The following is a 26,664-nucleotide window of genomic DNA, read 5'->3' on the forward strand; positions in this document are numbered from 1 at the left end:
GCAATACTCGTAGTCTGGTTATCAGCAGCAATTCTTCATTCATTAAGAATCTGCAGTTAAAAGACCCACTGGCTGGCAGTGATCACAGCATACTAATGTGGAATTTAATTAAAGACTGTCAAGAGTAAAGGGAAAGGCTTTTGTTTTCTTAAGGGTGACTACAGAGGTCTCAGACAGTTTTTAAATTGTGTACAGTGAGACCAACTGATGATGTTACCAACAGCAAGTTCTAAATGGCAAGTATTCAGGGAAGTAATCAAAGAAGCTATTAGGTTTCTCATACCAACAAAGAAATACTGTTCAAGGCTTAGACCTAAGTGAATGTCAGATGAGCTATTGAGACATATGGCAGAGAAGAAAAGCACATGGGATGAATATAAATTATCAGGTGACACAGAAGCCAATGGTAGATATAATCAAGTCACAAAGGAGGTAAGGCAGATTAGGAGAAGTCTCTGGCAAAGAAAAACAGCAAATACTTCTATGCTCATTTTAAGAGTAGAAGGAAAGGGTTGAGTCACATTGGGTGACTTGATGTCTATGGGTTAACTGTTCATGACCTTGCTCAGGTTGTGGACAAATTGAATAGGTATTTTGCATCTACATTCACACATGATGAATTCTTTGGGGAAGGGGATACCAGAGGTTAATAAAACTCTAACGAGGAGCTAAATGACTTTGTGATAACTGAAGAAAGTGTAGGAGAAATTGTTGAGGATGGACATAAAAAAAGTACCTTCGGCAGATGGAATCTATCAATTATATTAAGGGAGGCAGCAAAGAGGGTAAGCAAACCCTTAGCCATAATTATGAGAGCATACTTGGATTCAGAAGAGGTCCCTATGGACTGAGTATGTGCAAATATATTCCCAATTCATAAAGGGGGATCAAAAGGCGACATAAATAATTTCACACCTGTTAGCTTAATGTCTGTTCTAGGGAAAATAATAATATCACTGGTTAGAAGTAATGCAGGACCATTTGGACATGCATGCAATTATACTTCAATCACAACGTGGATCTGTCAAGGGGCAGTCTTGTCTAACCAATCTTATGATTCTTTTAAGCATTTACCAAGGAACTGAATGCAAAAATTAATTTTTACATCATGTACTTCAATTTCAGGAAAGCATTGTTGCACATAAAAGACTGCTGTACAAACTGGAGCAATGTCGCATTAAGGGCAAGTTACTGCTATGGATAAAGAAATGGTTAAGTGGAAGAAGACAGAGTGGTTATCAATAGGCATTGCTTTTTGTGGACTGATGTTATTAGTGGAGTTCCCCAGGGTTCTGTGCAGGGTCCATTGTTGTTTTCAATATTTATCAATGGTATTGATGAAGGTATATCAGGCTTAATGTCAGGCTTAAAGTTTGCAAATGATACAAAGGTTGGCAGGGTGGTTAACAACAGCCATCAGGGTGAGCTACTGCAGCAAGATCTAGGAAAATTGAGTCAATGGGCTGAGAAATTGATGAAGATGTCAGTTTAAGTTTAAGAGTGGCAAATGCAATGTACTGCACATGGGTAGCAGTAACCCCGGAGTAACTTATTGACTGTTTGGTACTACACTCAGGGTAGTACAGATTGAAAAAGCCTGGAGGGGTAATTGTGCAGTCATGCATAATTCTCTGAACACTGCAGACATGCTGCCAGGAAAGCTCATGGGATTTTGTCATTGATATACATGAACTTTGCTAGCAAGGGTAAGGAGATGATTATCCTTTTGTCTAAGGCAGTGGTTAGCTGCATCTTGAGTACTGTATATAAGTCTAGAGGCTTCACTTTAGGAAGGATGTAGATCTGCTGGGACAGGTGCAGAGAAGGGCAACCAGATTGGGAAGGGAACAAAAGGGTGCTTTTATCTAGAAAGATTTTAGTTCTGTGGATTGTAACATCTTGACTATGCATCTGCTGGGGAGATCTGATTTGGGTGTTTAAAGCCTTGAATGGATTGAGTAAGCTGAATGTTAATGGTGTTCTTCCATTTGCTGAGATTATACACCTGAAGGGGACATACATTCATAAATTCAAGTTGAGGAAGGGTGGTTGGAATCTATTCAGTTATATTAAAGAAAGTAGCAAAGGAAGTAAGAAACCTTCAGCCATAATTAGGAAAGGTCCCCATGGACTGGAGATGTGCAAATGTGTCCCCATTTCACAAAGGGGGATCAAAGGGTGACACGAGTAATTACAGACCTGTTAGTTTAACTTCTGCTCCATGGAAAATAATGGAGTCACTGGTTAAAGAAGCAATGCAGGATCATCTAGACAAGACTTCAGTTATAGTTCAGACACGGCATGGGTTTGTGGCGCCTCCGTGGGCAGGAGTGGCAGTGCGTAGCACACGCTTCTTGATTAGTCCGGGGTTCGAGCCTGTGACCACCAAATACGGAGGATGTGGAAAGGTCAGGGAATGACCACCGCATATCCTCGGAGCAATATGGCCTTAGTTGCTAATGATCCTAAAAACCAAATAACAACAACAACAACAGCATGGGTTTGTTAAAGGGAAGTCCTGTCTGACAAATTTTATTGGATACTATAATGTGGTCACAAAGGAACTGGATGCAAAAAATAATTTTGATATCTTATACTTGGATTTTAGGAAAGCTTTTGATACTGTTGTACATGAAAGACTATTGTACAAATTTCAGCAGTATTGCATTAAGGACAAGTTGCTGCAATGGATAAAAGAATGGTTGGATGGGAGAAGACAGACCGTGGTAATCAATGGACACTGCTCTTCATGGACTAATGTTATTAGTGGAGCCTCCAGAGTACGGTGTCAGCCCCATTGTTGCTTTCTATATTTATCAGTGATATTGATTAAGGTATATCAAGGTTAATGTCTAAGTTTGCAGACTATACAAAGGTTGGCATGGTTGTTAATGACTGCAAAGATAGTACACTACTGCAACAGGATAACCACTGTCTTCTTCCACTTAACCATCCCTTTATCCATAGCAGTAACTTGCCCTTAATGACACATTGCTCCAGTTTTTATAGCAGTCTTTTATGTGCAAAAGTTCAGCAGATGGGCTGAGAGGTGGCAACTGAGGTTTAACATTGACAAATGTAAAGTACTGCATATGGGTAGCAGTAACCCGAGAGTAACGTACCGACTGGGTGGCACTACACTCAGGGTAGTGGAGAATGAAAAGGACCTGAGGTTAATTGTGCAGTCAGATATGAAGTTTTCTGAGCAGTGCAGACTGGTGTAAGAGTAGCTCATGGTGTCTTGTCAGTGATATACAGAATTTTTCTAGCAGGGATAAGGAGGTGATTATCCCCTTGTATAAGGCAATGGTCAGGCCACGCCTTGAGTACTGCGTACAGGTCTGGAGGCCTCGTTTTAGGAAGGATGGAGAGCTGCTGGAATGAGTACAGAGAAGGGCAGTGAAATTGGCAAGTGGAACAAAGGGTTTCTATTACTAAGAAAGGCTTAAGTTTTTGTACAGCAATGTCAAGAATACTGTATATAAAGTGTAAATGAATTTGAGATTTTGATTAAGTAAACCAATGCAGTTAAAGTTATAGATTAAGTAAACCAGTGCAATAGAGATACATCATCCAGAGATAGGGGATGAACACAGCATGCTAAGGAGAGACTAGGATCAAAATAAGGGGGGGTAAGACAATGCTTCATATCAAAAGCTTTCTGAAAGTCATATAGCTATGACATAAGGCCTTGAATGGTTTGAACAAGCTCAGTGCTGATGGGATTCTTCCTCTTGCTCAGATTACTCTTCTGAGCGGACATAAATTCAAATTGAGGTAAGACAGTTGTAGAATAAATGTACAGAAATTTACCTTTAGCCAGCGGGTGGTTTAGTTTTGAAGCAAACTTCCATCTGTTATAGTGGAGGTCAACAACTTAAGTTCAAGGCAGAACTAGACAAACATTTGGAGTGAAGGAATGGGTAAAATGGGAAGGGGGTTTTTTTTTTTTTTTTTTTTTGGCTGATGTTATATAAGTTTGCTTTCTTGCATCATATGCTTCTGCTAATGCTAAATGTCAAATAGCACAATAGTATTTCTTACGTTAGTCAACAATCTTCATTTCTTACTTTATGCAATGTACTTTTTAACCACTTGGGAGAGGGAGTCAAAGAATTCCAATATTCAGATGGTTTCATTGCTTATTTTTTATGCATGTTTTTTATTTTGTTCAATGATACCTTTAAGAGCAGTGTGGAAGATTCACTCAGTGCTATTTTGCTTATTTAGTGATTATATAAATAATCTTTGATCTGTGCCATACTCGATAAATAGTTTCATATACAAGGTGAGTGAGAATTGCATGTAAATAGCTTTAATACAGCTTTAAATACAGCTCTACAAAATACAGCTTTAAATACAGCTTTAAATAGTTGTATTTTGTAGAGAGAACAGCCACATTGAATAAAAAGTGTTGTCCATTTTAAAGATAACAGAAACAGTTATACTTTTACTAAGTTGTCATCTTTTCAGAGATAAATGATGACCCATTGAGAAAGCCTTGATTTATTTGAATATTTGACCCAAGTCCTATGCCTGAAACTTCTGATATGTTTTCTGCCTTCACAAGGGCTTACATTGTTGTTGGGTCTATCTCTGTGGAGGTGAAAAGGAAGTTTTAAGAAAATGATGTCCTGATGATCTTTGAATTCCAGCTGTTTACTGATAGTCAGAATATTGTTTATGTAGTTGCATGCTGCTGATTCGTGAAGTTAGAAAGAGTGAGAGTGTCTGTCACTTTATTACAAAATATCATTTATTATATATTTAGTAATTTGATTCTTCACAGTCATAACAAAAACTGGAGGAGAAATTGTTGAAGATAAACACAAGGAAGGTACCTAGGGTGGATGGAATCTATCCAGTTATATTAAGGGAGGCAGCGAAGGAAGTAAGCAGGCCCTTAGCCATAATTATGAGAGCTTCCCTGGACTCAGGGGAGGTATCCATGGACTGGAGATGTGCAAATGTGACCCCAATCCACAAAGGAGGATCAAAGGGAGACACAGGTAATTAGGGACCTGTTAGTTTAACTTCTGTTCCAGGGAAATTAATGGAGGCACTGGTTAAAGAAGCATTGCAGGATCATCTAGAAAGACTTCAGTTATAGCTCGGACACAGCATGGGTTTGTTAAGGGGAAGTCTTGTCTGACTAATTTGATTGGATACTATGATGTAGTCACAAAGGAACTAGATGCAAAGAATAACTTTGATATCATATATTTGTATCTTAGAAAGGCATTTGATACTGTTGCACATGGAAGACTGCTGCACAAATTGGAGCAGTGTGGCATTGGAGGCAAATTGCTGCTATGGATAAAGGGATGGTTGAGTGGGAGAAGATAGAGAGTGGTAATCAATGGACACTGCTCTTCGTGGACTAATGTTATTAGTGGAGTCCCTCTGGGTTCAGTGTTGGGTCCATTGTTGTTTTCTTTCTTTTTTTTTTTTTTTTTTTTTTTTTTTTATATAAACCCCAAACAAGAGAGGTGTTAGAACCTATAATACTTAGTACCATGCTTGGGTTGGAGGTTGAGAACATGAAAGAAGATATTTGTTGACATTAGACCTGAACTTCTGCAGACTGTAATTTTCAGGAAATACGTATGAAGGAAGGTTGTTCCAGAAAACGGCAGTTGAATGAATAAACGAGGAAGATGAAAAGTTGGTTCTGTGAGTTTGAAGTTGGACAGTAAATGGATGTTGGCTGGTGGTGGCACGTGTTCGGTCTGTTTTGAAAGAGAGAGCAGGAATTATAGAAGCTAATTCAGAAGAATAGTGCCCATGGAAGTATCTGTAGAAGAGGCATGCAGCAGAAACAGTACGTCTATGAGACAGCGAGTGCAGAGACTCTGTTAGAGATGAGTCATTAATTAACCTAACTGCCCTCTTCTGAATGGAATCAAGAAGCCTGAGAGAGGTTTTGGGGGCACCACCCCAGATGTGGGAACAATATTCCATGGCAGGGCGGATTTGCGATTTATACAGAGTGAGCAGCTGTTTGGAAGAAAAGTAACGCCGAGAGCGAAAGAGAAAACCAAGTTTTTCAGATGCAGAGGAAGCAATATTTGTAATGTGCTTGTGCCAAGAGAGATTTGAGGTCAGGGTAATCCCCAAAAGAGATATATCATTTTGCCTAGAAATCAGAGTGTCACTAAAGATAAACATAGGAGCAGAAGAATCGTTTTTGCGAGATGTAAGACAAGACTGAGTTTTAGAAGGATTGAAATCAACTAAGTTGTCTTTGCCCCACTGGAGAATTACCTGAAGATCGCCAATTAAGAAATTGGTAGCAGATTTTCGAGAAGTTGAAGCTGATTGAGCAGGACAAGGTTTCTCAAAATGGAAAGTTGAATGCAAAGTGCTATCATCGGCAAAACTATGGATAGGATTTCCAGTCAATGGAAGAAGGTCATTAATATACAAGAGGAAAAGAGTGGGGGAAAGAACTGAATCGTGGGGGACACCGGCATTAATGGAGAAGTTAGAAGACAGGGAGCCATCTACCATCACCCTCAGTGAGCGATCAGAGAGAAAACTGGATAACCAATTACTAAAAACAGTTGACATACCAAAAGATGGAAGCTTGTTTAGAAGACCTTTATGCCAAACACGATCGAAAGCCTTTCAGATGTCAAGAGCAACTACTTGTGTTTCACCGAACCTTTCCATTGAATTAGTCCATAAATGGGTAACATAAGCCAGAATATCACCAGTGGATTGACACTGACGGAATCCATACTGGCGATCGTTGATCAGACGGAAGGTTTCTAGGTAGTTTAAAAGTTGGCGGTTAATTGATTTCTCCATTACTTTAGAAAGAGTAGAAGTAATTGCAATGGGACGATAATTGGATGGGAGGGATTTGTCACCCTTTTTAGGAACTGGCTAGATATGAGCAAATTTCCAAGCAGAAGGAAAAACACTTTTGGAATAAGAAAGTGAAAAAAGGCAGCAAAGAATAGGAGTAAGTTCAGGAGCACAGGTTTTGAGAACAAGTGGAGAAATACCATCGGGACCCGGAGCTTTCTTAACATCAAGATTCGTCAAAATCCTTCTGACATCCTTTTGACGGAGGACCACAGGAGGCATTGAATGGACCGTGTTGGGAATAGTGGGAGGTGTTTTACCAAGATCGTTAATCCATGAGTTGAAAGAAAAATGGGATGCTAGCAGGTCAGCTTCATCCTTGGCCGAAGTGACAACAGAACCATCTGGTTTGAACAGAGTTGGGAGCAGAGATGGGCAAAAGTTGTGAACAATAGCTTTGGCAAGAGACCAGAATGCTCGGCTGCCATTAGGGCAAGAAGCAAGTTTTCTACTCTTAGCCTGTTCAAACTCTAGTTTTTACTAGTTAATAACTGCTTTTCAGTTGTTGCGAGCTTTGGTGTAGGCAGAAAATGAAACTGAAGAATTAGAAACAAGCCAATTACGATATGCAATTCTTCTCTTGAACAGCCTTAGCACATTTATTGGAAAACCAAGGTTTAGATAAAAGACGAGATTTTAAAGTGGAGTGTGGGATAAAGGATTCCATTCCTGCAAGAATAATTTCACTGACACGATCTGAGCAAACGTTGACATCAGAAGTTTTGAAACAGTAATCCGACCAAAGAAAAGAAGTCTCGCAGGTCATCCCATTTTGCATTCTTGTAATGCCAAACAACACGAGGTTGGGAATAGCCATGAGATAAAGGTTCCATTGAAGAAGAGACAATCACCAAATTGTGATCTGACTTGCCCAAAGGACCACTCACTTCGACTGTGTACTTCGAAGGGTTGTTTTTGAGAAAAGATCAAGCGTGTTGGCTGTATGGTTAGGATTGTCCGGTATCCTTGTTGGTAAATGAACAATCTGTGCAAGATCATTAGTAATTGCAAAAGCCTTAGCATCTCGACCAGCTGGGTCGGTGTGACTAGAAAACGGAAGCCAGCTGGAGTTGTGAACATTAAAATCACCAAGGAAAATTACCTCACTCTTAGGAAAGTTGGACTGGAGAAAGTCAAGTTGCAAAGAGAGGAAGTCAAAGAGCTCCAAGTGATTAGTGGAGTTGGGAGAACGGTACAGACAACAGATGAATTTGACACATGAGGTAGAGAGATTTTAAGCCAGAGAAGATCAAAGAGAGGAGATTCCAAATTGCCAAGTCTCTGACAGGGAATATCAGAATGGACATATACACAAGTACCACCTTTGAGGCGAAAAGAATCATACAGCGAATAATTTGGCATCTGAGATGAGCAATAGTTGAATCAACCGATAACTGAGATTCTGTCAGAAAAAGTACATGGGGTTTGGCAGACTGCAAGTGGAAATGGACATCGTTGAGATTAGAATTGAGACCACGTATATTTGTGAAATGAATTAGGAAGTATTTATAAATGATGTTGATGATGGTATATTAGGCTTAATGTCCAAGTTTGCTGACGACACGAAGGTTGGCAGGGTTGTTAATGACACTAATGACAGTACACTGCTGCAACAGGATCTAGAAAAGTTGAGCAGATGGGCTGAGAGGTGGCAAATGAAGTTTAACATTGACAAATGTAAAGTATTATATATGGGAAGCAGTAATCCCAGAGTAATGTATCAACTCTGTGCTACCACACTGACGGTGGTGGTGGTGGCGCCTCCGTAGCCAGGTGGGCAGGAGCAGCAGTGCGTAGCACACACTTCTTGATTAGACCGGGGTTCGAGCCCGTGAGCCACCAAATACAGAGGATGCGGAAAGGTCAGAGAATGACCACCGCATATCCCCCGAGCAATATGGCCTTAGTTGCTAATGCTCCTAAAAAAAAAAAAACTGACAGTGGTAGAGAATGAAAAGGACCTCAGGGTGTAATTGTGCAGGCAGATATGAAGCTTTCTGAGCAGTGCAGACAGTCTGCAAGAGTAGCTAATGGTGTTTTGTCAATGATATACTAGAATTATTCTAGCAGGGATAAGGAGGTGATTATCCCCTTGTATAAGGCAGTAGTCAGGCCACACCTTTGAATACTGTATACAGGTCTGGAGGCCTCATTTTAAGAAGGATGTAGAGCTGTTGGAACGAGTACAGAGAAGGGCAACAAGATTAGTGAATGGAACAAAGGGTTGCTCTTACAAAGAAAGGCTTAAGTTTTGGAAATTAGTGTCTGGAGACTTGGCACCTGCGAAGTGATCTGATTGAGGTGTATAAAGCCTTGAATGGTTTGAGCATGCTCAGTGCAGATGGGATTCTTCCTTTTGCTCAGATTAATCGCCTGAGATGGCATAAATTCAAATTGAGGAAAGACGGTTGTAGGATAGATGTGCGGAAGTTTGCCTTTAGCCAGCAGGTGGTTGACTGCTGGAACAAACTTCCATCTGTCGTTGTAGAAGTTGATAGCTTAAATACATTTAAGGCAGAACTTGATAAACATTTGGAGCGAGTGGATAGGCGAAATAAGGGTTTTTTTTTGGCTGATGCTATATAAGCTTGCCTTCTTGCATCATGTGCCTATGCTAATGCTAACATAAGGGGTTTTATAAGAAGTGACAAAGATGATTAATAGGGTAGAGCTCAACATCAAAGTAAAGGAATCCACATCATAAGTAAAAAAGAAAAATTAGTTAAGAAATAAATAAAAGAATATATGTAGAATACCAACAGGAATAAATGAAAAGTAGGAAAAACAATTGCACAGGCATTGCTTAAAATGAAAAGCAAATTAAGTTGACCGAACAGTGTCGGAAATGCAGTGAGAATTACACTACATTGAATGATGATGACATGCACAGCTGAAAGATATATCTGACTGATGACATTGACACAGCTGATGCCAATCGGCAATTAAGGTCTTTGTTGAAGGAAGATTGACAGTGGACAAACTGCTTTCAATAAATTCTTTTCTCCACAATCTTGTTCAAGTCAGCACTCGGCTCTTCAATAAGTGGAAACATTTGAGCTGGCTGAAAATTGTTTCTTTATTATTTGCTATTTTGTAATACAGATTTTTACTACAGTCAAAGGAAACTCAGTTTATTAAATGTCATGGCTTTTTGTAGCTTTAAGTTTCCCTTTCCATGTATAATTTGTGGTCTACACAAAATCCACAAATTATTGTGGTTTTTACCAAAATTTTTGAAATAATAACAAAACACATTTACCTTTAGTGTTAATCCCAAAGTATCCAAAAATTTTTAAAATAAATTCTTATATTTGTAAGTTGGGGAAAATACACAGAAAACTTGTAATATAAATGTAACACTTCATGCATAACTAAATATTTTTGAAAACAAGGTTAGCACATGTGACCATTTCTGAGCATTTACCACAGTGTTTCCACAGTTAAATAATTAAATTTAAAACAAAAAGATGTTAACTATACAGTGGCAGACAAAAAAACTGCATCACCTTAAAGAAAAGTACCATTTGTAGTGAAATGTATAAGATATTGTTTGATTACGGTCATTTTGTTTGTCGCAAAGCAAAGGTATTGTGTCAGATAATGCTTCTATTGATCAGACAGTAATTGCAAGGTATTGCATCAGCCGTTTCTATAAATACGGCATTGGAAGGGTATACACACTCATTAGTATCCTGTTTGAGGAGGTGTAAGCATGGCTCCATATGTTCAGTTGACAACACCAAGGGAAAAAAGTGTAGCTGTTGCTCTATCTCAGGAAGGGCTATCTATGCATGCTATCACTGATAAAATAGGCTACTACCAATCAGCAGTATCCTGGGTGCTGAAATTAAAGTGTGAAACCGGTGATGTGAAGAGAAGACTGGGTCAGGCTGTAAGAGAGTGACTATGCTTTCCCAAGATCGATATTTAAAACGACTGTGCTTTTGTAATCACCATGCTAGTGCTCCTGATCTAAAACTGGACTTTGAGATGGCCTCTGGTGTTGAAACAAGTGCATGAACTATCCAAAGATGGCTTTTGGAATGTGGTCTGCATGCCTATCGGTCCAAGAAGAAGCTTTTGTTGACCCAACAAATGAGGAAGAAGTGACTTGTTTGGGCTAAAATGCATGTCTCATGGACAAAAGAGCAACTGGACACCGTCATCTCTTCTGACGAATCGAAATTCAAGCTTCATGGTCAGAAGACGAAAATCGGAGGCATACCATCCTGACTGCACAACACCGACTGGAAAGTTCCCCACCATTCAGATGGTCTGGGGGTGCATAACAAGCAAAGGTGTGGGGCAAATTAAGTTTATTAACGGAACTGTGAATGCAGAAACCTACACTGCCATCTTGGAGTACCTGAAACCCATTATTAGGGATCACCACACAGACATAAGGTTAGAAATATACATAAGAGATTGAAGATTGCAAGGGGGTGGTCACCCTTACAATCTTCAATCTTGATGTTTAATGTGTATAATTATATTTGAGATTTTAATGACGTTTCATACATATTTATGTAACTTGTTATCTTCAAGGAAGCATTGGCTTGTTTGTTAACAGTTTAGTTTGATAAATTTTCCCTATCCTCTTATATGTAAAATGAAGTTTCTGTTTTCATGTTACCATGTTTTAGTTTCAGGCTATATATAAAAAATGGAAATTCCCAACACTTTTATGTGCTACAATCTGTCAGTGATTTTTTTTTTAGATTTTATTAAAATTAAAAAATATGACTGACTTGTTTTTTAAATACTTTACTTTTGCCTTTTTTTAAAAAATACTTTATTTTTCTTCTTTTTTTTAATACCTTACTTTTGCTTTTAAATGTTCACTTGAGAATATTTGCAGCCTGAAAAGCATCACTGCTTTTCAATATTAAAGTGAATAAATAAATATAATGATATACCTAAAATGAAAAATATTCAAAAATTTTATTATGTAGAATACACATTTACTGAACAAAAGTTTTTAACATTTAATGAGATGATTTGAGGCTAAATGTCTTTAGATAATTGTTCAAAATTTGTGGCACCAATTCTCAATACGGTATGAAGATGCTCATCGGCTATTCTCTTTCTTTTTAAATATTTATTTGATTTCATGCATGAAACAATTTGCTCGCAAACATACGTTGATTCAAACAAAGTAGCCATTTTCATGGCATTTTCTTTTATTAGTGGAAAATCTTCAGATGGGAGAGCTTTGTAGAATTCAAGTAGTAATAAGTAGTTACATCTACTTCTTTTTGAACCATGTTTTGGCTTGAAGATCAATAAGTTCAAATTGCAAGCTGGGATTGTAGTTTTCAGCCATAGAAGTAAATGGATTCTCAAACAAGCTTATGTCATGGTATCTCATATCAGCAAATCGACTTTCAAACTCATCAAAAACTAATTGTAATAATGAGAGGCAACGATTCTTTGGAAATATGTGTTTTTCTGTTAACTCAGTACAACATTCAATGTGAACTAAATTGCCTTGCTCAATTTGGGATTTAAATAATAACAACGTATTCTGAAATGATTTGATGTCACCATACAAAATTTCCAAGTTCTTACAAGACAAGAACTTGGAAATTTGCAGGTGTTATGAAGTTTTAAGTGAATATTTAAACTCTCTTGAGCTTAATGAAGTGTTTCTCTCCCCTAATCCAATGTGAAAATCTATTCTGATAGTTAACGTATATGTAATCAAGTGCTGTAACTTATAAATTTATATATGGTGAACAGCTCCATGTATATAAATTGAGTATGGAACTCAATTTATTATAATTATTTTATTATCACTGCTGGCAAATGATTTAAGGAAGCAAGCTTATACAACTTCTGGCAAGGGGGAAAAAATGCTTTCTCTCTCCATCTCCTCTAACCATAGGTCTAATTCTTCCTTGAATATATTCAAACTATCCACTTCCACCAGATGTTAATTTGTTCCAGCATTCAATTTTTTTTTTGGCTGAAAGCAAATTTGTGCACATCTATCCTGCAGGCATCCTTTTTCAATTTAAGTTTACGTACTTTGAGTGTGTTGTCGAAGAATTTATGGAATAATGAACTAATATTTCTGGTAATTTCATTTTACTAGATCAAGTCAGATAATAAAGTACCAGGTAACAAAGCTTTTTGTGGGAAAATGTATGAGTTACAGCAGTTGTTTCCAAACTGGGGTTGGCTCTATTAATGGAATGTGTTAAGACATTTCAACTAATTACAATATGGTAATAAATAAAATATTGTTTTTACTTTAGAACTTATGGTTACTAGATGCCATGATTTTGGGATTTCGTTAATTATTTCTTTACTTAGCACATTTCTGTATGCATTCATCAGAAAAATCTAAACCGTTCTGGTATTTCATTTTTTTTTTTTTTTTTTTTTGTCTTTGTTAGAAGTTAAAATGTGGATGTTTTGCTTCTGTATTTGGGTCTCAACATCTGGTTTTCATCATACCATTAAATCTTGCTTTTTTCCTCATTCTGCTAACCATGCAAGGACCATCCTCCTGATGCAGAACTGCAGCACATTACTTCCCCATTTATTAAAAACAGCTACCCCCAGAAGTTTCATTTTCATGATCATTTAGAAAACTACCGAAATCGCTAATTTGTGTGTGTAGGCATGACCTTATAGATGAGCTGTTATGCAACATATGACAGTGTTTTTCCAATTTGGTTTGTTTTGGTATATTTTTGGGCAACAGTTCTACCAGTTAGACCTTTTGGTACATTTTATTTTATTTGAAATGGCTTTCATTGTTGCAGTATCAAAATTTATACTAATGTAAAATTCAGTTTTAATCTTAATATATAGCATCTTCGATTGAAAAAAAAAAAAAAAAAGTTTGTTAAATATTAAAATGGAGGCAATTAACTTTCAGCTCATCAATCACAATGAACTTAAGATTTACAAATGTTTTTATGAAAATAATCACTTAACACAAAGGGCACCTCAATGTCTCATTTAAAGAACTTCATATTGCTCAAAGTTATTTTCTGGAGCAAACAGAAGGGTGTGTAGAGGTTATAAAAATCCCAAGGCTCCTCATTTTTTTTTTTTTTTTTTTTCTCTTTCAGCATTGTGTTTATATAGATGTGGGAGTGCAATAGAGCACGTGTTTGAAGTGATCATGGTCCGAATCCTCATGATCACTAAATATAGTTAATGATAATATTCTTGTCAACTTCTGTGACCCTTTTGGTTTTCTATAATCTAAGAAATGTTTCCTAGATGGTGTTGTGAAATATATGGAAATTTGTCATTTTGCCTATATGCATCCCAGAGCAGTACAGAATGATTTTTTTTTTTATGTTATGTAAGTGAAGGAAAATGACATTTATACAAGTGTATGTAGATATCTGCAGTAAATAAATAAAGGAATATATTTATTTATTTGCTTTTATTTATTTTAAGGCCAATGATAAATACTTATGGCATATAATAAAGGCATCATTTTCTCTATTAATACTAATGTGAGCTCAAAGATTTATCCTTTACATTTTCTTAAAATTCGCTGAAAATTTTAGTACCGGTCTGTGAATAGCAAGCATGAGTAGTTTCAGTTCTTCCTTGAATTTATTCAAACTACTCACATCTACAACACCAGATGGGAGTTTGTTCCACCAATCGACTACCTACTGGCTGAAGGAAAATTTCCACACATATGCCTACTCTGCAACCATCTTTTATTGAATTTCTGCCCCCTCATGTGTAGTCCGAGCAAGAGGAAGGATTCCATCACTGTTCAACTTACTCAATTCATTTAAAGCCTTAAACATCTTGAAATTAGATCTTTAATTGAAAAATTAAATGGATTTTATTTTTAGATTAAAGAAAAGTCCTGATAGAACAAAATGTGACTGTTTTTGAAAACATTTTCATTCTTTGAAAATGTAATCAACTGTTAATATTTGCAGGCCATTATTATCTGTTGATTTCAAAAAAACTTATCCCTCAAGAAGGCACATCCAAAAGTTAAAAGTATTCATATTAAAATATTTTATATGCAAATAACTTTATTTCTCACTAATTAATTTTTTTTTTATTTCTGGTCAAGGCAAATGCCAGTTTTTTATTTATTTTTTTATTTTTATTTATTTATTTTTTATTTTTAGTAATTTCATAACTAAATGCTTATTTTCTTCTCTCGGAATACCTCGTCTAAACTGTAGCCAATGGATCAAGAATTTGAAAATGCACTACTGAAGGCGCATGCTGAAAAAATTATATCGAGAATAGAAACCAACCAACCAGTAGATTCTGTTTTAGATTTGCAGATGTGCATATCAGAGTTGGAGAACATGTGGAGTCAAGATGTGATGGAAACAATGATTGAGAATTGTTTTGCGAAAACTCCAAATTAACATCTATGAGAGGGATGAATTGCTACAAGATATTGAACAACCTTGGGAAGAATTCCAAACGAGAAGTTTGATCAGTGGAGAAATTGTTCTTGATGAATTTTTAGGAGTTGATAATGATGTCATAATAGCTGAATAGCCAAGTGACTGAATATCCAACTGGTTCTTTAAATACTCTTCCTTTTGAAGAGTATTTAAAGAATCAGTGACAATATCGACAATGAGTTCGATGAAAATCAAGGCAATATTAAACCTTCCAAACATGAAATGGTGGTAGCATTTGAAACTTTGCGTCGAGGCCTTCAGTGTGAAGAAAATGTGCCAGAAAATATATTTGAATGTTTAAACAAATGTGAACATTTTTATGAACAATATACAGTAAAATCTAGTGTACAACAAAAAAAAATAGCCGATTATTTTACAAAATAATTCTTAATTAGATAGTATGAATCAGAGCTGTGCTACTCAATATGTTCTACGTTGATAATAATATTAGTAAAATAATGAGAGGAGTATACCTCAATATAGTGCGTAGAACCCTTCCGTATGATACCCTCCAGAAATTAAAACGAAAAAATCGGCAAACTTACCGGTACATTAGAGTAAAAATAAATAATTAAATAATCAATTTAACACAATACAAATCAATTTAAAACAATCAAAAATCAAATTAACGCAATTAAAAGAATCAAACGAAAATATTCAAAACGATTTTCCTTCCTGAAGCTGACAACGCTTTTTGACCGTATGTCGTGATCACAGGAATTTTCATTCCTGTGATCACGACATACGGTCGAAAAGCGTTGTCAGCTTCAGGAAGGAAAATCGTTTTGAATATTTTCGTTTGATTCTTTTAATTGCGTTAATTTGATTTTTGATTGTTTTAAATTGATTTGTATTGTGTTAAATTGATTATTTAATTATTTATTTTTACTCTAATGTACCGGTAAGTTTGCCGATTTTTTCGTTTTTTCCGTTTTAATTTCTGGAGGGTATCATACGGAAGGGTTCTACGCACTATATTGAGGTATACTCCTCTTATTATTTTACTAAAATAATTCTTAAAAATATACTAATATATTGTGAGCATCGTATAAGTAGCCATTTTTTAAATAGTATGTATTAATAAATTAATTGTATTAAAATATTAGAAGATTTATTCATTCTCATTTATTTCCCATCTTTTACTTTATTTTTTATCTTCTGTTAATGTTGAATTAAGTATTTTTCATAGCTGAAAAGGTCATATTACTTTATAACGAAAATTCTGTTTAACGAATTTTTTCAAGCAAACAATTAATTTCTTTATATAGAGGTCAGACTGTATATTCATTATATTATGTTAATAACAATTATTGTTAAATTTTGTTAATTAATATTAAGTTTCTTTGTTCAAACCTACCTTTACCCAACCATAGAATTCTCTAAAAGTCTTGATTTTCAGCTGAGAGAAATTCAGAACTTCAACATTGATTTAAATGTCAAAGGCTATTACAATTGTTTGTTTTCACATTTATCTCATGAAGCATAGTTCCATATTGCCCTTGGAGTTAGACTTTATAAAATAGTGAATACTTTGTATTAATCAAATAAAAAAAAATTGCCAGTGGTTAAATTGAAATATTCTTAATGTGTTAATGGACTATTTCAGGAAAACAAGAGGGTGCAGAAACTATAATTGCAGCTTTAGAAGTGATAGCAGAACCATTTAGAAGCATGGCTATGACTATGGTTGATATATGTGCATATGCTGGTAAGTGATACAGTCGTTTTTTTTAGTATTTCATTCATGTGCTGTTACATATTAATTTTGCTTTTTTTCCCCTGTGAAGATAAAATATTTTAGTAGCTTATGTATGCATATGGTCTGTTTTTCATTTTCCTACTAATGAAAAAACTGTCACTAGTTAAAGGGAATTGCAAATTGTTAATGCTGTTCACTGTAATTTGTTGCAAAAGCTGAGAGTAAGAATCCATCTAAGCAGATTTTGCATAAAAATTTTGCAGTTAAATTTCAATTGTATCTGTTACGATAGCAGAAACAAAAACCTTATTAATTGTCTCATCATAAATTAATCAGCCCCCTTTTAATTAATAATCCTGTTAGGTTCAAAGTACAGTTGGGTATTTAGCTGTCATTAGGATAAAATTTGGGTTAGATTTTATAGAATAAAGGCAGCAGTGATGAGCAGTTTGTATTCACATGGTTATTTTAAGTTGATTGTAACAAGGGCGCAGAGGGAGTTAGGTGGGTGAAGGCTGAGTTTTAAAAACCATTAGTAATGAAAGCCAAGGATGGGGACAGGAATTATTCATATCATTCATTCAGGAATTGTTCAAGATAGTTTTATTCATATGTGAATATGAAAAGGGCAGTGAGCACGTTACACTTTTAATGTATACGGATGTTAGGTGGCTTTACTGTGGCAAAGTAATTACTCATTTATTCGAGTTGAGACAAGCATTAGTAGTTTTCTTCACTGATCATCCTTCTCATCTTAGTGGGGTACAACAAATAACACAGGGCTACAAATATTAGCATAATTTTAGCAGTTATCTTTTCAAAAATGAACAATCTTAACCATTGCAAGGTTTGAATACAACAATTTTCAGTGTTGAAAACAAGGTTGAAAGTGTGATAAAGAAATTAATTTTGGAACAACACAATTCAGACAAGTACTACCAAGTGCTTTAGCACTTTGGACCAAATTGTTAAGAAAGAAATCAATAATCATCTCAAATTTCTAATAAACTAAATTTGATTCTTAATCCGATGGGTACTCATCGTTGGCTGATGACTTAATTATGGACTAAAAAGGAAAATCTTACTGCTGTTTCAACCAACTTTGGACTGCATACATTATTCAAGAATAAAAATCTTTTCATTAATTTTTGGCTTGGATTAAAAAATGAATATCCATTACTTACCGACAAAGCTCGTAAAATCCATTTGCCATTTTCCACTACATATATATGCGAGCGAGAGCGTTTTCAGCTTATACCTCCTTAAAATCTAAATCATCTTTGTTTTGCAGAACTTCTTCACTGTAACAAGTGCATTTGTAGATTCCAGGGTAAATTCCCTGAATACTTCCCATAATGAACTCATATCCAACAGCATACAGTTTTCTCTCCAGTTAATAGCCCAAGCGCTGCAGCCTCACTGTCTTGAAATTTCATTTGGCTGCAGAAATTCCTTTGGACACTACCCTCAGTGTTCATCCTAACTTGATCAGTGATCCCTTTCAGAAAGCTTTTGATATGAAGCATTGTCTTACCCCCCCTTATTTCGATCCTAGTCTCTCCTTAGCATGCTGTGTTCATTTCCTATCTCTGGATGATGTATCTCTATTAGTCTTACTATAACTGCATTGGTTTACTTAATCAAATTCTCAAATTCATTTACACTTTATATACAGTATTCCTGACATTGCTGTACAGACAAATTTTGTATTTTGTCTTTCTTCAATCCTGTAACTTGTGTTGTTCCTATACCCCCCCCCCCCCCATTAACAGTTTTTATCAGAACCGTTAAGGCCTCCTCAGTGATTTTGACAAAAAAACCCCTTGCACTTTATCTGTTCAAGTGAATAATAGCAATTACAAGAAAAATTTGATTTGTTCAAATAAGATTTAAATTAGTTGACATTATAATGATTACTCTGATTTAGAATAAAGGTTTTTACTGGTCAATAATTTTGTGTGTGCATGCTCAAATAAATTTGAGCATACACACATTATATTTTTATAACACAAAATGTGTAGAAACAAATGTTTTGGCATCTTGGCATGAATAATTTAAATAAAATGAGTAGTTCATATTAAATTTTTTTTTTTTTTTTTTTTTTTTATGAGGTACAGTTCTCAACTGTTGGTATTTAGATACTGCATTACCAAAGCAGTGACTATAGAAATGAATCAAACTGCCCTATCCTACCATATCATAACAGAAGCTAAATGAAATTGGGAAACTTTGCTTCCAGAAACTTCAGCAGTGCTTTTTTTTTTTTTTTTTTTGTCTATAATTACAGTGGCATAATCAGGATCACTATAATCACAATTCCCTCCAAAATTCAGCATCGTTGCCCACAGTCATATTTAATTGTAGTTGTGAGTACAGCAGATAAGGATTATTAAAAGAAGCCTCAAAACTAATAAGTCCAGATGTGACACAGCTGATCGTATTGGTGGTATCTGTGACGCCAACAAGCTTGATGACAACATATATTAAACTAGCCACACTCAGTATTATGACATTGTCAGGAAAAATTGAGGAATGTGTGGATGTCTTAAAAGACAGAAAAATAAGCATACTTGGGTTGAGTGAATCAAAATGGAGAGGAAATGGATGTAGAGAGTTACGAAGCGACTATTATCTATATTGGTCTGGGGGTGATGTAGCGAGGAAGGATGTAGCCATCATTATAGATCATAGGATTAAGGAAACGCAACCAGAGCTGAATAATATCAGCAACAGACTCATGTCAGTTAAACTGCAAATGAATGACAGTGAAACATTGAAGATAGTACAATGTTACACACCGCAAACCAGTTGCAAAGAAATGGAGAAGCTGGAATTTTTGGACAAGCTCAAAGAGAGCATCACAGGTGGAGATATAGTCATCATGGGTGACCTGAATGCAAAAGCCAGAGTGGAGAGACAAGGACTAGAATACGTTACGGGTCTGCATGGTTGGCAACTTAGTAATGATGATGGTGACATGCTGTTAGATTTCTGTTTATAGAACATCTTGGTCATAGGAAACACCTGGTTCGAGAAGAGAAAGAGTCACAAAGTGACAAGGTACGGTTGGGACATTCAACAGGAATCCCTCCTTGACTATGTACTTATGGATAAAGAGCGACACAGAAGTCTAGTGGACGTCAAGGTCATTCCTAGTGTCTCCTTGAGTAAAGTATTGTCTGGTGGCACCGGGGGTTCCCCCATCTCTGCAGGTTGTACCTAAGACAGTGGTGAACAGTGTGGAATCAGAATGGAGCGCATTCAAAGTATGTATAGTAAGACTGGCAGAGCAGGTTAGTGGAAGGACAAGCAATAGAAGGAGATGGAAAGAAACCCCATGGTGGAATGAGAGGATGAGAGAGGCTGTGAAAATCAAGAATAATGCATTCAGGAACTACTTTCAGAACAGAAATGATGAGAATAAAGAAAGATATGAAACCGTGAGGAGAGAGAGGCCAAGAAGATAGTTAATGAGGAGAGAAGACTGTAGTTGGAAGGATGGAGTAAAACTCTACGACAAGATATCGACGTTAATAAAAAGACGCTGTATGGTATGGTGAACAGAGCAAATATTTGATGGATGAGAATGAGAACCTAATAACCAAGGATGAAGAGATAAGAGAAACATAGAAGAAGTATTTTGAAAATCTGTTGAACATGCAGGACAGCCAGCAAAAGAGACAAAGGTAGGTTGATCATAAAAGAGGGGATGAAAGAGAAGATATGCAGAGAGACCAGACAGACTTCACGTGGAATGATGTAGTGCAGGCATGGAAATATATCAAGACAGCAAGTCTGCTGGTATAGATGGTATAGATAAGATAAACGGAGAGATGCCGAAGGCTACAGGCGAGGCAGGGATAACGTAGACATACAGACTGTTCCATAAGATCTGGGATGAGAGACAGGTACCGAAGGACTGGAAAGAAGGTTTGATCATCCCATTGTTCAAGAAGGGGAACAGGAAAAAGTGTTCCAGTTATAAAGGCATCGCACTGACATCACATGTGAGTAAGCTGTATGAGAGAGTGTTAGAGCAGAAGATAAGAGAAAATAGGATGACCGAGGAACAGTATGGCTTTATGCCTAGGAGATCGACGGTGGATCTAATTTTCTGCATCAGGCAACTGATGGAAAAGTGTTATGAACACAATAAAGAATTATGGATGGCATTTTTGGAAATAAAGAAAGCGTTTGATGCCATAAGGAGAGAGAAAGTGTGGGAGGTTTTGAGAAACTTGGGGATAGAGGAATGTTTTGTGGAGAGAATTGAGAATATGTACACCAGTACAGTGAGCAAAGTAAGAACAGTGATGGGGTTGACGGAGAGCTTCGAAATAGCATCAGGTTTGAGGCAAGGTGGTGTCCTGTCACCACTACTGTTCATAGCTGTAATGCATGATGTGCAGTGTAGAGTGGTGGAACAACTTGGACAGGACCAGATGAAAATCATGTCTTCACAGATGACCTCTGCATATGGGGAGAGAGAGAGCAGGGAACAAGTGTAACAACAAGCTGATATATGGGCTAATATGGCCAATGAATCTGGACTGGTTTTTTTTTTTTTTTTTTTTTTTTTGATTTGGTAGTTGTTGGCGCATCGGCTTCTGTGGCCATATTGCACCTCCAAAGGTTTTTGCAGTACAGTGATCCAAGCCCGAGGCGGGAATCGAACCCGCGACCTTTGGGTTGCCGGGCAGGTACTTTACCCACTCGGCTAGCCCGGTCGGCACTGGTTTTCAGTCAGGAGAAGAGTGAAGTAATGGTTCTAAAGAGGAGTGGTGAGCCTGACAGATACATTACAATGATAGAGAAAGAGCTAAAAATGGTTAACAACTTCAAGTATCTAGGAAACACCATTACAAAGACTGGGGTGATAGACGAAGAAATAAGTAGAAGAATACAAGCGGGTGGGAATTTCTATAGGCAGACAAGAGATCTGATCCGGAACAGGAACATACCACTGAAGTGTATAAAATAATATATCAGGTGTATATTGTATATCAAGCCTATTACGTACCAATTCTGACTTATGCATCTGAAACTAGGACTGTGAGGAAAAAGGATGAAAGCAGAATTCAGGGGGCAGAAATGAGATTTGTGAGGAGTATAGCCGGAAAGACAAGACATGACAAAATCAGGAATGATGTGATTAGGGAGAGAATTCAGGTTGAAAACTCCAGAATAGGACTGAAAGGTCCTGTTTGAAATGGTTTGGACATGTCAAGAGGATGAACAAGAGGCATTTGCCAAGAAGAATGTTTGATTTACAATTGAGGGACAAAAGACCAAGAATGAGTTGGCAGGATATAATAAAGACTGATGTCATTAAGGGAGGAGGAAACTGGAGTGAAATCCATGATGGAGAGAAGTACACGTACATGGCATGGTGGTGAGGCTTCATACGTACCAATTCTGGTACGTATGAAGATTCATCATCTATCATCGTTACGTACCAATACGTAACAATGATAGATGATGATTACATAAGGATTGGAATATGATGTTTGGAAAAGTTTGCTAAAATGAGTAGTAGTAGTAGTGGCATGTGATGCAAGAAAGCAAGTGTATGAGCTTATGCAGCATCAGCCAAAAAAAAAAAAAAAAAAAAATCACACCATTCCCTCCAAATGCCTGTCCACTGAGTGATGCACTGTAATTGTTGTAGTGGTAATTGCTTTGAAATTTCACCCGATTGTTGCATAATCTTTCAACCAGAGTTCAAAGCTGTACAGAATTTCAAAAATCCAGCAAGGGCTAAGCCCATTATCTCTGGATTTATAAATTTGTACTACAGTTATTTTACATAAGTTGAAAATTATTTGTTAAAGTGCCACTTAGAGCTATTTTAATTATTTTTAGGTACAGGAAATGTTCTGAAAATTCAACATCTTCTGCATATATGTAGTGAACACTATGAGCCTACTGACAAGGTACTTTTTTTAATATATTTATTTTTTTAATGTAGATATATATATATATATATGTATTTAAAACTCACACACGTATGAGCATATGTTTTAACACCAGATCAATGTCTACTTCCAGTTAATTTGTATCTGGTTGAACACACAATACGTGACTTTATATATGTTTTTTCAGTGAGATATTCATGCAATAGAACAACTTTTCTTAATTCATTGATCACCCAAACCTTTAGCAGATGAAGAAACTGCCTTATATTTCTTCCTTTTTACAGATAATGAACAACTGTCATACTGTCTAATTGTAGCACTATTTTGCAGGCTTTTAACCTTCATAATTTCTCTTACATTTATATCCATGTGAAAAAAATCTTCTTTCCAAAGAATATAGCAATTGTATTTTAATCCTGGGTCAGGCATATAGAATCCTTGAAACCCCAGTGAATTTCATTCTCATCTATGCATCCACACACCTGAAACTCCTAAACTTTCATAAAAAATGTTCTTTAATTTCTCCAATAGTCCAGAAAATTTCATTATTTATCATACAAATTGGAAAAATACATGGCGGATACAATATGAAATTTCACACTGCCTACCTGTTTTTTCCGTGTAAAAAAAAAACTGTGCCCTCTTGAAACATTGTTTTTTGAGAAAACAAATTATACATTCTTTAATGTGGGTTGCATCTACTAATAAAATGTCAAGGAAATTCATCTATTGGAAGTTGAAGCTGCATTATAAATTGCATAAACTGGTGCCAAATGGAAAACACCACTTTGCATACTGGGTAAAAAAAAAGATCACATTTCTTGCACAATTTTTTTTCGAAAATATTATTACCATACCATTCCCAGATGTGTGTTAACCTTGTTAACAAAATTTCAAGAAAGAATCTGTTGGAAGCTGTGCTATAAACTGAAAGCTAGTGTCAAATTGAAAATCTGCATGATCACTTTTGTTTGCTTGCAAAGAAAAAAAGTGCAATATTCACAAAAAATTGATTTTTTATAATAATATAATGGGTTAACTATGGTGTATTTACACCGATATTATATAGTTAATTATCAAAACCCATAAGGATTATGCCTAGTGCATTTAATTTTCCAAATAATAATTACACATTCATTTTTCACTGTGTATTGCATCTATCAAAATTTCAAGGAAGATCTATTTGAAGCCCCTTATAAATTGCAAAATCTGGTGTTAAATAGAAAACCCCATTATGTTACGCTGGATAAAAAAACTCACATTACTCAAATAGAATTGGTTGTTGGAAACTACATTACTACAGTGCCTTTCCTGGATGTAAGATGTTTTTTTGATTTGAATCTTGTAGCAGAATTTCAAAGGAAAAAAAAAAGCTCTTTTGGAAGCTACATCAATAATTTTTGAAAAACTGGTGTCAAATTGAAATTTGCATTCTCATTAGCATTAGTAGAGATGATGCAAGAAAGCAAGCTTATGCAGCATCAGCCAAAAAAAAAAAAAAAAAGAAACCACTCCCATTTCACCCCTCCGTTCGTTCGAAATACCTGTCCGGCTGAGCCTTAAATTTATTTAAGCTATCAACTTTCACAACAAGGGATGGAAGTCTGTTCCACCAACCAATAACCCGCTGGCTAAAGGCAAATTTCCGCACATCTATCCTACGTCTGTCTTTCCTCAATTTGAATTTATGCCCTCTCGGGTGATTATTCTGAGCAAGAGGAAGAATCCCATCAGCATTGAGCATGCTCAAATCATTCAAGGCTTTATACACCTCTATCAGATCACCTCGCTGGTGCCTAGTCTCCAGACACTGTAATTTGCAAAACTTAAGCCTTTCTTCATAAGAGTAACCCTTTGTTCCATTCACTAATCTTATTGCTCTTCTCTGTACTCGTTACAGCAGCTCTACATCCTTCTTAAAATGAGGCCTCCAGACCTGTATACAGTACTCAAGGTGTGGCCTGACCATTGCCTTATACAAGGGAATAATCACCTCCTTATCCCCACTAGAAAAATTCCTGTATATCATTGACAAGACACCATGAGCTACCCTTGCAGCCTGTCTGCACTACTCAAAAAACTTCATATTCTGCCTGCACAATTACTCCCAGGTTCTTTTCATTCTCTACCACTGTCAGTATAGTACCACAGAGTTGATACGTTGCTCTGAGGTTACTGTTTCCCATATGTAGTACTTTACATTTGTCATGTTAAACTTCATTTGCCACCTTTCAGCCGATCTGCTCAACCTTTCCAGATCCTGTTGCAGCAGCATACTGTCAATAGTGTCCTTAACAACCCTGCCAACCTTTGTATTGTCTGCAAACTTGGACATTAAGCTTGATATACCATCATCAATATCCTTTATAAATACAGAAAACAACAATGGACCCAATACTGAACTCTGAGGGACTCCACTAATAACATTAGTCCAAGAAGAGCAGTATCCATTGATTACCGCTCTATGTTTTCTCCCACTCAACCATCCCTTTATCCATAGCAGCAATTTACCTCCAGTGCCTCACTGCTCCAATTTGTGCAGCAGTCTTCCATGTGCAACAGTATCAAAAGCCTTTCTAAGATCCAAATATATAATATCAAAGTTATTCCCTGCATCCAGTTCTTTTGTGACTGCATGATAGTATCCAATCAAGTTGGTCAGGCAAGACTTTCCCTTAACTGTTTTTTTTTAACTCATTTGCACATCTCCATGCTGTGTCTGATATATAACTCAGGTCTTGTCTAGATGATACTGCAGTGCTTCTTTAACCAGTGCCTCCATTAATTTTCCTGGAACATAAGTTAAACTCACAGGTCTATAATTACTTGTGTCAGCCTTTGATCTTCCTTTGTGAATTGGGGTCACGTTTGCACATCTCCAGTCTATGGGTACCTCCCCTGAGTCCAAAGAAGATCTCATTATTATGGCTAAGGGTTTGCTTACTTCCTTTGCTGCCTCCTTCAATATAACTGGATAGATCCCATCCACCCCAGGTGCCTTTTTTATGTTTATCCTCAACAATTTCTCCTTATCTTTCCTCTCAGTTATTACAGACTCATCTAGCTCACTGACAGAGTTTACTTCACCTCTGGCATTCCCCTTCCTGAATAACTCCTCATATGTGAATATAGATGCAAAGTACTCATTTAGTTTGTTAGCCACCTGAGCAGGATCATCAACAGTTGAACCATTAATATCCAGTGGACCAATCTGATTCATCCCTTTCCTTCTAGAGTTTACATAGGTAAAGAACTCTTTTCTGTTTTTCTTTGCATCCTTTGCCAAAGATTTCTCATAATTTGCCTTTCCCTTCCTAACCTCCTTTGTAACTTGGTTACAGACCAGCTTATATCTATCACAGGCTTCCATGTCACCCATTAATTTATATGTATCCCATGCATTTTTCTTCTCTGCCACATGTCTCATTAGTTCATCTGACATCCATTTAGGCCTAAACCTTGAACAATATTTCTTAGTTGGTATGCAAAACCTAGTAGCTTCCAAGATTAATTCTTTGAATGCTTCCCATTTTGAATTTGCTGTTGGTAACATCATCAGTTGGTTCCACTGTATAGAATTTAAATACTGTCTCAGACCATCGTAGTCGCCTTTACGAAAGCAAAAACCCTTTCCTTTACCCCTGATGGTAGTTACCTCTTTGAGTAAATCCCACTTCAGCACACTGTGATCACTGCTACCTAGTGGTTCCTTTATCTGCAGATTCTTAATGCATGAAGAATCACTACTGATAATCAGATCAAAAGTATT

General features: G+C 36.5%; 1 protein-coding gene across 1 annotated transcript in view; it reads left to right on the forward strand.

The window, feature by feature from the left end:
• The window catches only part of Rpn1 (regulatory particle non-ATPase 1), a 283,451-nt gene that overhangs the window by 170,157 nt on the left and 86,630 nt on the right, over positions 1-26,664 (forward strand). The window contains exons 14-15 of the mRNA XM_090372974.1: positions 16,888-16,989; positions 22,843-22,913. Coding sequence (XP_090229100.1) covers positions 16,888-16,989; positions 22,843-22,913 — 173 coding nt within the window. The remainder of the gene's footprint in view (positions 1-16,887; positions 16,990-22,842; positions 22,914-26,664) is intronic.

This window comes from Mastigoproctus giganteus, chromosome 4 (assembly GCF_048544385.1).
Source record: "Mastigoproctus giganteus isolate SK-2022 chromosome 4, ASM4854438v1, whole genome shotgun sequence".
Lineage (NCBI taxonomy): Eukaryota > Metazoa > Arthropoda > Arachnida > Uropygi > Thelyphonidae > Mastigoproctus > Mastigoproctus giganteus.